A 13,483-nucleotide genomic window follows, 5' to 3' on the forward strand; every position below is an offset into this window, starting at 1 on the left:
AATGAAGAGATTTCATTTCGGGGGGATTTAAGCGACAATAAATGCTCCTGCTCAATTTGGAGATTGTAAAATCTCAAACATGCTTGATGAATGAGTAGTTGTATAAACTTTGCTTTCTCATGTTAATCCGATTTGCTACAGTATTCCTAGATCCTATTTTGACCAATATTGTTTGCCACCATTATCATAGTTCATCTCCCAATGTTAACGTCTGACACTGTCTATGTTTTCCGCTTAACATTTATCGGTAAAACTACTTTAATGCATATCTTGTCTGTGTGTGATGTTTGTAATTATTTATGTGTTGGGTATTTGTCTGGGTCTCTTGTTAATTGACATTTTGGCACTTTCCTTTTGGTTAATGGATTTTTATATTTTTTTAACTGCAGACTTCTGTGCTCTTTCCTGTTATATTCCTTGTATTATTGGAAGTTCGTGTTGTTTTATATTGAAAACCATGAGATAATTTATCATGAAAGTAAAAATAAATCATTTAAAAAATGAACCAAATATTAATAAATATACCTAGTTCATTGTTTTATTTCAAGCACTCAGTCACACTGTACTTATATTCAACCATTAAAGCGAAAGCATCTTGGTTAGGAAACAATAAACATTTCACTTTTTAGTGTGTATGATTCCTAAAAAACATATTGATTCTTCAAACATGTGGTATGTCGCTAACACTGACAATTTACATGCTGTCCAATATCACATACTAGTAACTGATAACGATTGAATATTTAAATCAAAGTAATATTGTTGTAAACACTTCTAGGACGAAACCTGAGACATTATCTACATGCATCTATGACACAAAGTCGTCATTATATTTTGTCACGAGTGATATTTAATCCTGAGGCAGGGAACCTAATGCAACTAAGATGACAGACATACAAAGGCGTGACAAGGACCATTGTCGAACCGATAATCCAAAAAGACACAGAAAGTCACAGGAATAGAGTGACTGTGTTGGAACCTTGTGAAAGGACCAATTCCCTAACGATAACCCAACAGGAGACATTCGCGGTCACAGGACCGCCAATATATATATCACTTAGATGTAATGGGCTTTTAGTTGATAATTAAAACGCTTTGTAATACCCGAGAGGTAACCACGGTGGTTAATAGAGGAATCTTTCAAAAAGCTTATTTTATTTCATTTATACTCAAATGGTTTAACAGGAAAGTAGCCAGTAGAACACCTAAGAACCAAAGCCTTGGTTATAAGATTAAGCAAACAAAACACTGAAATGAATTAGACATGAATGTAGACAGTTTCAGTTACTGTATTTAAATTGACAGAACTCGCATCATTACCCACGCTATCTGAATTTTAGAGACATGTGTCAGTGTCATTCCAAAAAAGACAGGTACAATTAACTTAACGCAGGCATGAAGTATATATACGTACAAACAAATAATAAGAGTGTAAATGAAACAATAATACTAAAGGTATAACCAATTGTCACTAGAACTTTGTTTTCAGATAAATTGACCGTGCATAATATTACAGCATTGTTTCACAAAGGAATTAGAAGCATGAACGCATACTTTATCGCCCGAAAAAGACAACTCTATTTTCGTAAACTTACATATTTTAGACACAATTAGTTACCTTCATTGCTTCATTTAACTAATGTTCATTTAATAATTACATTTAAAATTATATGATAATCGCAGTTTAAGTGTAAACAAATGATAAACGCCAGTGATATTAATCATGAAAAATAGACGAATGATAATTACTGGGAACAAAACTTAAATCACGACAGATTAGAAAGGAAGCTTAGAAACCTTTATTATTTCTCGCTTATGTTACTCTTTTAAGCAGCTTATACCTTTCTAGTAACTATGATATGTTTCATAGTTACTGGTAATAATGAGGTGACTAATAAATAAACTGGTGAGAGTGTTACTTATTGCTAAGGATTACCAATACGTTAATGGTGTAGAATGTAATTGTTGGTATGTCAGTTATGTTAATGGGTCGAAACTTGCACGTCAAAGATACTTGATGGTTTTGTCATCTATTCAATCTCTGACAAGATAGCTAAGTCTTATAGTTTAACTTCAGACCTAGTAACAAAGTTTTTAAGCGTTACCTTGAAAAGTCTCACGGGAATCACGATAAAAACTTTCTTTAATCATATATATTTAGCTAGCTAAATGTTCTTTTTATTATTACTATAGTTATGTTGGTCCGATGCATAAGCTTTGTTAAAAAAAATAATGTTTATTTCGCGATACACCTGTGTCGTTGTTTACAAAAAAGTGATTTTGATTCTGAATTTAATGTCTCCAATTACCGAATTCTACAGCCATGTATTCGTGGTTTGACTACAGTCAAGTTTGTTAGTTTTTGTTTCTATGTCTCTGAAACTGATAGAACTATTAAACTTCCAGATATGTCAACCCAATGTACCACATTTTAGTACTAGTACCACTGTCGTAATCAGAATGCAGAAACACCCATATGGATTTGCACTGAAACATGTTATTACTGCTTATAAAATGAGGTTATGCGCTATGAGTTCGACGGCAATGGCATAGTATTTCCAGAGATGTATATTTACTTGTTTTATTTATGTCGCTTTTAGGTCAATCAGCTGGGACGTTCAAAAACCAATCATGGGTTAGACCATTATGCAAACACCACACAGACATATTTTTTACGAGTGAAAACTCACCTATACTATTAAACTTATGCATACTAATGGGATAAACAATTTTCCGCGGGGGCCTGGATATACAAGTTTAGTACAGTTTAAAATAATGCTTTTTACATCAGTAGTGTTGCACGCTCACAAAATAATACGGATGGCAACGAGTATCCAGGTATTCGAGTATTCGATCAGGTATCCAGGTGTCCAAGTAATCAAGTACTAATTCACAACTCGAGTACTTGAAAATAAATCACCAACTACACGATTTATAGATTACATACAGACGAAAATAATAACAATAAGCATGCAAACGACAACTTCATTGACTAATTAAGACAAGTATTCTTTCATGATCATCCACGTTCACCTGTCGAGTTGAAAATCTTGTTGAACGCAATATAATTAATTGATACAATGCCATGATACTGTTAACTAATTTTATCTTATTAAGTTATAGTTTTAAACATTTAGTACAGAAAGTAGTTATGTACTTGTTTCTCCTAGCCTTATAATTCAATCTATAAAAGTATATGACATTAAGTAAATTGTATCTCCTCACGTTGCAGTTGCGAAATTTCGGTACAGTAAGCAAATCATATATGCTAACCTAATTGTATAATGCTAGTTGACATTTACTTCTACCCTATATTTAAAAAAAAAAAAATACGTTATAAGTATAGTTTACGTGTATGCTGAGCTGCTTAGTCCCAAGAGCATTTGCAGAATCCGGTTTCTAGGCAATTTGAGTAAATGGCCACGCAGCGTGACCAAGGGAGAGTTTTTTTCGATCCGTCCCGCATGAACTCAAATCTTACTATTTTTCGCATATCTCAATCTTTATACTTAAATTAAAGTTAACATTGTAAAGTCTCATTGTAAAGTCATTATTTATCTGTTTCATAAACATGTGTTATTACCTATAAAAATGAGTGTATATGCATGGTAAGCCACATGTGTGCGCTAAGATAGAGGTCAAATAGTACCATAAAGTCCTGTTTTAACTTCGCGTCACGAATAGTGCTGTGTAGTGTGATTCATTCAATGTTAACACAATAAGTAAACTATGTATATACAAGGTAGTACATGCTGATATTTTAATAACTGATTTAAGTACGTTGCTATACAGGCGGAGTTGCGGATACAGGAATGTATCACTTGGCTCGACTCGGAGTTGCTGATACAGGAATGTATCACCTGGCGGGGTAAGACACAAAAGTCAAACCCCTTCAAAACTTGTATTTCAGTTTTAGAATTTTAACACATTATTCATTTGGGTTGCCTTGGTGTTAACCTAGTTCTCTTACCAATGCGCTTATCGGATAACCTGTGTTATCTTGGTGTAAACCGGTTCTCCTACCATTTCACTAACCAAACAAACTGGGTCGTCTTGGTGTAAAGCTGGTTCTCTAACCACTGTGCTAGTCGGACAACGTGGGTCGCCTTGGTTCTAAACTATTTATCTAACCAATGCGCTAACCGGACAACCTGTGTCGCCTTAGTATTTAGTCAGTTCTCTAACCACTGCGTTAGCCGGACAACGTGGATCGCCTTAGTGTTAAGTCAGTTCTCTAACCACTGTGCTAGTCGGACAACGTGGGTCGCCTTGGTTCAAACTATTTCTCTAACAAATGCGCTAACCGGACAACCTGTGTCGCCTTAGTGTCTAGCCAGTCCTCTGACCACTGCGCTAGCCGGACAACGTGAATCGCCTTGGTGTTAAGTCAGTTCCCTAACCACTGCACTAGCCGGACAGCATGGATCGCCTTGAGGTTAAGTCAGTTTTCTAACCACTGCGCTAACCGGACAACCTTTGTCGCCTTAGTGTTAAGCAAGTTATCTAACCAATGCGCTAACCGGACAACCTGGGTTGCCTTGGTTTTAAGCTAGTTTTTTAACCAATGCGTTAACCGGACAAAAAAGATTTAAGCCAGTTTTCTAACCATTGCGCCACCCGAACAATTTGGGTAACCTTAGTGTTAAGCAAGTTATCTAACCAATGCGCTAACCGGACAACCTGGGTTGCCTTGGTTTTAAGCTAGTTTTTTAACCAATGCGCTAACCGGACAACAAAGATTTAAGCCAGTTCTCTAACCATTGCGCCACCCGAACAATTTGGGTAACCTTGGCGTTAAGCCAGTTCTCTAACCGATGCGCTAACCGAACAACCTGGGTCGCCTTAGTGCTAAGCCCAGTTATCTAACCAATGCGCTCACCGGACAACATGTATCGCCTTGGTGTCTAGCCAGTTCTTTTGCCATTGCGCCAACCGGACAACCTGGGTAACCTTGGTGTTAAGTCAGTTCTCTAATATGCTAACCAAACAACCTAGGTCGCTTTGGTGTTAAGCGACCAGGTTATTTTGATTAAAAGGCAAGCGTGTTTTTGTTAATTGTGTTGTACATGTTCAACCATCAGCCTTAAACAGATTGAAATAAAACATGACATTACAATTTGTCATAGACAAAACACGTAAAAGCAAGGCAAAGGCTTAAAGTAGCAATTGCATTCTACGAACAAGCTTACTGATATGCAGATATAGTTAAAGAATGCCTTAAATGTGTACATTAAAATTAAAGGTTTGTCCTTCTAGTTATTTTTGCGACGCATTTATTACTTATAAATGTCCTTTCCGATAACTTGGTTACTTCCCCTGATTTCTAAGGGAGGCTACTCCATTTCCTACTTCCGGGGAATACATTTTGCAAGATGGCCGACGTAGACAATGAGATCACTGGGGCGTGTATGAATAACAATGAGTTGACACCATTTAAGGTCGTCGATTTGAAAAGATACCTTGCGAACCGGAAATTGAATGTATCAGGTCTTAAATGCGAATTGATTGAGAGGATAAAAGGCGCATATAGACTTTCTATAACTGACAAACGCGTGCTGGAGGAGAGAGATCGGGAAGAAAGAGAGAGAAGAGCAACCGAACGCTTTATCCTCCCATGTGGCGAGGGTCTTCCACCGCCATCAACACTGAAGGCATGGAAGTCCACTATTGATCTGTTTCCTGCTGTAGAGGAAAAGGATATATACAACTACATTGTACTGAAAAGAGACTCGAAACGTCAATTGAAGGCGAGGACTTATTATGTGGACGGACATGTACAGAAAGTTGAGGTATGTCAAATAGTGAGTTTATAATAAGTCTGAGGCTGTTTTTTCTGCCATGTTTACTTCATCTAGTTATATAATTAGCTCAAGGGGACTATTTTGACTTGGACATAAAAATAATTTGGTGTGAAAAATGTACTCAACATTTTTATGTAGGCGGGGCTAGCCACAATTAAGGGGGGTGTGGTGGATGCAAGCACATGTATGTGTCGAACCACACTGACTATATACTTATCTTAATTTTAAAAAAAATAATGTATTTTGTACAATTTTCATATGTTCTATGATGTATGTTGTTTATTTATTGTCATTTAAATTAAAATATTATTTATAATTTATTCTTCAGGTCCATCTCATAAGCGAAGAGTGCAGCCACTGTTATGTTCAAGCTTCCGTGCTGCCATCATTTCCAACTGCAGACAAAAGAAAGTCACCAGAGTACCAACCCTGGATCCTTCTGTCGAAAGTGACTGGCTGCATACACTCCGCGTTCTGCAACTGTCCAGCTGGGTAAGTTGAATTAATTTGTGATAAATCAAAGTCTCTGATCTGCATTGATGAAAGGTGTCAAACCCACACACGCTAGGCTATTTTGTCAGTATTATCAAATACTTAAACTTGGGGCATTCTTCAAACTATTTCATATCTTCTTATCAAACTTGGTACACTTGTTACAAGAGACAAAAAAGCACATGTTATAACTGTCATAATTTTGGCTTTCATGGTTAGCTGAGTTTTGCTATTTTTTTCTGAATGAAAGAACAGGCGAGCTTATGTATTGATTCAATGAACTCCCTTCACCGTGTTGGTGTTTACTTATGGCACTGTTTGTGTTTTGTATGTTCATGGCCTACCAGGAAATACTAAGTGTAAAATACTGTGTATTCACCTCCATTTTCAAACTTTAATGTTTTGGAATATACATGTAAGTATAACAAGTAAAAAGGCACACATGTAAATGAATTTTTTTATTTTCATCTAGTGAAGGTGAATGCTGCAACCATATTGGTGCCCTGCTGTATGGACTTGAAGACCTGACGCGTAAAAAAACCCTTGCTCCAACATCCAAACCCTGTGCCTGGAACAACTTCAGCATGCTGTCTGCACCACGGAAACGTAAGCTGTCGCCTAGGAAATCTGAAGATCTTATGTTCTCAAAGAAGAAACTGTACAACGTGTCAGTACGTAAAGTTTCTGTAAACAAAAACCATGAACTGAACTCTATCAATGGATGCACTGTTAACATTGACAGATTTAGGCAGAAACTGGTTGGTTCGAAGTTGAATGTAGGCTGGTTAAAAAACTTTGAAATTGAAACAACTGAAAATGAACCAGATCTCCCTGTGTTACATTCTGTGCCATTCAACTACCATGATAGTGTAAACTTGAGGGACAGTTCTAGTAAGACAGTGTTTTTGGATCATTTTGACTCTTTGAAGCAAAGCGCTGAAGAAATTCAATTAACTGAAATCTTAACAAGGGGCCAAAAAAGTGGGAAATGGCAAGAGGCCAGAAAAGAACGCCTAACAGCTTCAAACTTTGGCAGCATCTGTCGTAGGAAAGAATCAACTGAACCTGACGGACTCCTGCGGCAGATGTTGTATTCCAATTTCACAAGCAAGTACACAGAATATGGAATTAAACATGAGAAGGCTGCAAAGAGAATGTATGCGAAAGCAATGCAAACTGACCACAAAGGACTAGCAGTTAAAGACAGTGGTCTAGTTGTATGTGCCGACAGACCCTACCTTGGTGCCAGTCCAGATGGGCTTGTGTTCTGTTCACATTGTACAGAAAGTGTTGGTCTGGTTGAGATTAAGTGTCCTGCCTCTAAGAAATGGAGGATGCAAACGCCTGAGGAATGCTGTGAAGACAATGATTTTTTTTGTCAGTTAGAGAATGGCAAGGTGTTACTCAAGGAAACACACAAATATTACTACCAGGTCCAAGGGCAGATGGGAATCACCGGGAGGAAATGGTGTGATTTTGTAGTTTGGACATGTGTAGGTCTTTCTATACAGAGAATTGCATTTTGTGAATCATTTTGGCTGAAAATGTTGTGTCAACTTGACAGATTTTGCCTTGAATCATACATTCCTGAACTGTACGCACAACGTGTTAAAAGGGGAATGAGTCTGTTCAATTGATTTGTACATCGTCTAGTTATGTGTTGTTTATACATGTACATTTGAATGATCAATAATGGCAATTTATGTGAATATCTTGTTTGCTTTCAGTTATTTTCATAACTATATTCAAAATGAAACTCCAAAATGACTGTATTGTTACTATAATTTGAAACCATGAATAAAAAAGTTGTAAATCTAAATTTTGGGCAGTATTTTGAAAGTATGTGTACTTTTGTCAACATATTGTGATTATGCGATGCTGTAAATCTACTTTAATTATTTCCTTGTTTTATGTTTGACCTTTTCTACTTTTCCTTTCCATTTATCTAGTTTTCAGGGATGTATTTCTGAGCTTAATAAATGGACATATGTTTAACCTTTCAAGAGTGTTATTATTGCATTTTGTGTGCAGGATAGTGATAGCGTTTATATTGCCATTGTTTAAAGAAGTAGCTGAGTTTTACTCTAAAACAATTGAAGATGTTCAATTGAATATTGGTTTGCATGTAGCTACTGCACGGCCCATAACTCAAGACTGTCGAGTTGTTCTCCTTTTCTGACTTGCTAATTAAAAACAACAAATGAGTGTTACTTTCTTATGTTTGCAGGGTGCAAAACTTAAAGGGGCTATACACCGTGTGATGAAATATCGAAAAAAAAAAGAAACTTGTCAAAAACTGACATAAACTTGGTATCAATGTGTACAATGCATTGAAACTAACTAACTGAAGTACCACATACCGTAGTATACAATTAATTTATTTTCGCATTATTTTTTCCATATTTCTCCATTAATTTTTTTTTTTACTGGGTATGTATACCTAGTAGAATTCATTCTTATGCGTGATTTGCTAGTTGATGATATCATGGGATATAACCAAGTAAGGTATATTAGCTTAAGCATTCATATGGTTTCGGATAAGCCTTCGTAGCAAAGTGGATACAACACTGGACAGCTATTTTGGTGACACTAGTTCAATCCATAGCTCAATTTTCTTTTACATTTTGGTATTTCTTTACCATTATCATATCAGAAGAGTAAAACATTTTATTAAATAATTTGTCCTGAGATTTGTTACAGAAAAAAACTTTATTGGTGCCAATCTGGTGTACAGTCCCTTTAAACATTGGGACATATTTAGCATGGGGCTAGTTTTTTTAATCTAATGTATCTTAAAGTTAACATTTGTCGGGCATTTCAGTTTGATCTATGGCACTCTTGCCTATTCTTATTTCCACTTAGTTCAATTATGAAACTGATATGAAAATGGTTCATACTGAAAAATCCTTTAAGCAATTCAATACTAATGATTTGAAGTACGTGGTAGATCAATTACACATGGCAAATAAAAAAAAACTCATTTCAGAGCCAAACTTAATAAGTGATCTTTGACTTTTATTCTTAGAAATGTTACAAATAATAAAACCACAAAATACAAAGCAGATGTTTCACAAACAAAAAATTATATCAATAAATTGATCAGTTAATGCATACATGTTTCAAATCAAATCTTGAAATCCATTCACATGAGCATATTTCCTTATCCATTTTTGTCAAACCTGAATCAAATGTGTAATCTCATATGTTATCATATAACTTGCTCGAAAAAATGATTTTAAAACAAAATTGTAATTTCATTGTTCTAGTTAGAAGTATACAAGTTTTTATCCCTAAATCTAATGCTTGATATATACAAACGCTTTCATTGACACATGAGTTATTATTGAACAAGTGGTGGCCATAGATTTGTCAAATATGTGCATATTTTGAACACTTTAGAAATTCTCCTTGACTGTGTTATAGGAATATTGCCATGCAATATTCGAAAGTTCTTGATTCTCTCCATTTGCCTTTCAACATGTATTCGTAAACTTGCAATATCTTTTGTAAGGAGAACCTCACGTTTAGAGAATTGTTTTCCTTTCTGTTTAAATGGTGGAATAATGAGATGAATGCCTCTTGGAGTAGTAAGGTCTGTAATAGTGAAACCCTTATCAACCATTATGGCGTCTCCTTCTTCAAGCAAGTCCAAGAGTCCACATTTTTCTGTGAGTTTCTTGTCACTGGTACAGCCCACCCAACAGTCAGAAACAAAAGTTACAACACCATTTGGGCTTATACCCACCAAAATCTTATGAGTCATGTGAGACTTGTAATCACTGTACATTAAACTTTTCAAAGAAAGAGAACTGGATGTTTCACTGTAAATTTCAGTGCAGTCGATAATAATTCTAGTGTTAGAATATTTCTCTTTAAATTGTTCAGGCATGTTATTTTTCACTACCTCACGAGATGGCCATTGAACAAGAAAGGATAATTGTACATGTAAATAGTTGATCCATCTTTCAACAATGTCACTACATTGTGAAGTGGATATGCAAAACCTAGTACCTAGATCTTCAAATAACAGACCTAGACGTAGGCGCATCAGCACCATGAAAAATTCATCCAGAACACTTAGAGTTCTTGGCCGTCCTCCATCTGAATCTTTATAGTTAAGTTTCCGCCTTGATGTCCGCACTTCAGCTTCATCCTTGATTTCATCAAACAAAGCTTCAAACACAACTCGATTAGGGATTCCGGTGTAAAAACTGACCAAATCGTCATTGTATTTTACGTCATCATATGTGAGCATAGGTAGCTGACATTGTACACCAAAGTCTCTAGTAGAATGTTCTGTTTGTGAACTGAAGTCTGCTGTTTTTCCCAGGAAACTTTCTTCAGTTTGTACTTCCATCACTGCACAGTTGTTCTCAGTCTGTGTGTCACAACATCTGAAACATATACAAATTGATCATGTACCCATTTACCACATCTTACATGTACAGTCTGGTAACCCTAACCAAATGTTTGTTTTTTTGGCCTTAAACATTTACAAACACTTAAATTTTCCTATTTTTGTTAAAGAATGAAGAAAAATGATCAGAAGTAATTAACTTATCAGATCGATTTCATAGCACAAGAAGCAATATATATATATATTGAACAATACCTAAAGGACTGATTCTGTGGCTGTAGTACTGGTCCCATGCAGTAATCATGCAGGTGGACAGAGGTATCAATGGCATGCCCGGAAGGGGATACAAATGACAGTTGTGGCTGTATACTATCATCATTTGACAGTTCTAGGTCTAAATCGTCATTGACCGTATCACCATCATCATCATCACCTACGTCTTCATCAAGGAGCTGAAATTGCAAATGAAACTGTATAAGATAAATGTTTTAGTACAAAATCTGCCAGGCTATATGGTACACATTTTTCCAGGCTGTATTTGAAAACAATTCTTTAATCATTTCTTAAATTACAAAATTTACAAATAAGTGCTGTGACATTGTTTTTAAGCACCGTTGATATAACATAATTCATTTTGAGGTGCATGTAAGGAAGAACTTAAACTTATATAAGAAATAAAAAATACCGTTGGCTGGAAGGTTTTGGTAGCACCAGTCTCAGTTGGAAACATAGATGGAAGTGTATGCTGGAGTGAAGGTCCTCTGAAGCCAACAAAATGCTCACTACACAATCGTCTGTGTTCATTCCACTGGAACGATCTCATGACCGTTTTACATCGCTGCACCCACACACGTTTTAAACGTTTGTTCTGAGGAAAACGGTGCAATGACACTTTTCTCCCATCAATAACCTTTCCTCTGTAAATTCCTTTACAAATACAACAGTACTTAGGGGTTTTCCTGCCCGTTTTCTTTATTAGTTTTGAATCTTTACTTTCCATTTTCACTTGTTGCTGTTTACTTCCTGGTTTGTGTAGTCCCCGGAAGTAAATTTCCGCTTTTTGCGCATGCCCACTTGAAGAGTATTCAGGGAAAGATAATCGAGTTATCGGAAAGGACACCTAGTTCATTGTTTTATTTCAAGCACTCAGTCACACTGTACTTATATTCAACCATTAAAGCGAAAGCATCTTGGTTAGGAAACAATAAACATTTCACTTTTTAGTGTGTATGATTCCTAAAAAACATATTGATTCTTCAAACATGTGGTATGTCGCTAACACTGACAATTTACATGTTGTCCAATTTCACATACTAGTAACTGATAACGATTGAATATTTAAATCAAAGTAATATTCTTGTAAACACTTCTAGGACAAAACCTGAGACATTATCTACATGCATCTATGACACAAAGTCGTCATTATATTTTGTCACGAGTGATATTTAATCCTGAGGCAGGGAACCTAATGCAACTAAGATGACAGACATACAAAGGCGTGACAAGGACCATTGTCGAACCGATAATCCAAAAAGACACAGAAAGTCACAGGAATAGAGTGACTGTGTTGGAACCTTGTGAAAGGACCAATTCCCTAACGATAACCCAACAGGAGACATTCGCGGTCACAGGACCGCCAATATATATATCACTTAGATGTAATGGGCTTTTAGTTGATAATTAAAACGCTTTGTAATACCCGAGAGGTAACCACGGTGGTTAATAGAGGAATCTTTCAAAAAGCTTATTTTATTTCATTTATACTCAAATGGTTTAACAGGAAAGTAGCCAGTAGAACACCTAAGAACCAAAGCCTTGGTTATAAGATTAAGCAAACAAAACACTGAAATGAATTAGACATGAATGTAGACAGTTTCAGTTACTGTATTTAAATTGACAGAACTCGCATCATTACCCACGCTATCTGAATTTTAGAGACATGTGTCAGTGTCATTCCAAAAAAGACAGGTACAATTAACTTAACGCAGGCATGAAGTATATATACGTACAAACAAATAATAAGAGTGTAAATGAAACAATAATACTAAAGGTATAACCAATTGTCACTAGAACTTTGTTTTCAGATAAATTGACCGTGCATAATATTACAGCATTGTTTCACAAAGGAATTAGAAGCATGAACGCATACTTTATCGCCCGAAAAAGACAACTCTATTTTCGTAAACTTACATATTTTAGACACAATTAGTTACCTTCATTGCTTCATTTAACTAATGTTCATTTAATAATTACATTTAAAATTATATGATAATCGCAGTTTAAGTGTAAACAAATGATAAACGCCAGTGATATTAATCATGAAAAATAGACGAATGATAATTACTGGGAACAAAACTTAAATCACGACAGATTAGAAAGGAAGCTTAGAAACCTTTATTATTTCTCGCTTATGTTACTCTTTTAAGCAGCTTATACCTTTCTAGTAACTATGATATGTTTCATAGTTACTGGTAATAATGAGGTGACTAATAAATAAACTGGTGAGAGTGTTACTTATTGCTAAGGATTACCAATACGTTAATGGTGTAGAATGTAATTGTTGGTATGTCAGTTATGTTAATGGGTCGAAACTTGCACGTCAAAGATACTTGATGGTTTTGTCATCTATTCAATCTCTGACAAGATAGCTAAGTCTTATAGTTTAACTTCAGACCTAGTAACAAAGTTTTTAAGCGTTACCTTGAAAAGTCTCACGGGAATCACGATAAAAACTTTCTTTAATCATATATATTTAGCTAGCTAAATGTTCTTTTTATTATTACTATAGTTATGTTGGTCCGATGCATAAGCTTTGTTAAAAAAAATAATGTTT

General features: G+C 35.6%; 1 protein-coding gene across 1 annotated transcript; it reads right to left on the reverse strand.

The window, feature by feature from the left end:
* Positions 1-9,501: 9,501 nt before the first annotated feature.
* Positions 9,502-11,765, reverse strand: LOC128221121 (uncharacterized). Its single transcript, XM_052929575.1, has 3 exons — positions 11,336-11,765; positions 10,906-11,102; positions 9,502-10,687 (listed from the first exon to the last, which is right to left on the reverse strand). Exons 1-3 carry the CDS (start codon positions 11,648-11,650, stop codon positions 9,634-9,636), a joined length of 1,566 nt encoding a protein of 521 aa, XP_052785535.1. The 5' UTR covers positions 11,651-11,765; the 3' UTR covers positions 9,502-9,633.
* Between the last annotated feature and the right edge of the window lie 1,718 nt (positions 11,766-13,483).

The sequence above is a fragment of the Mya arenaria genome, chromosome 16 (genome assembly GCF_026914265.1).
Source record: "Mya arenaria isolate MELC-2E11 chromosome 16, ASM2691426v1".
In the NCBI taxonomy this organism is placed as follows: Eukaryota; Metazoa; Mollusca; class Bivalvia; order Myida; family Myidae; genus Mya; species Mya arenaria.

Excerpts from the sequence above, each read along its gene's own strand:
- LOC128221121 (XM_052929575.1), bottom strand. The coding sequence starts at position 11,650 with ATGGAAAGTAAAGATTCAAAACTAATAAAGAAAACGGGCAGGAAAACC. Across the intron at positions 11,103-11,335 it reads CCAAAACCTTCCAGCCAACG|CTCCTTGATGAAGACGTAGG; the intron begins GTATTTTTTATT and ends TTGCAATTTCAG. Across the intron at positions 10,688-10,905 it reads CCACAGAATCAGTCCTTTAG|ATGTTGTGACACACAGACTG; the intron begins GTATTGTTCAAT and ends TATATGTTTCAG.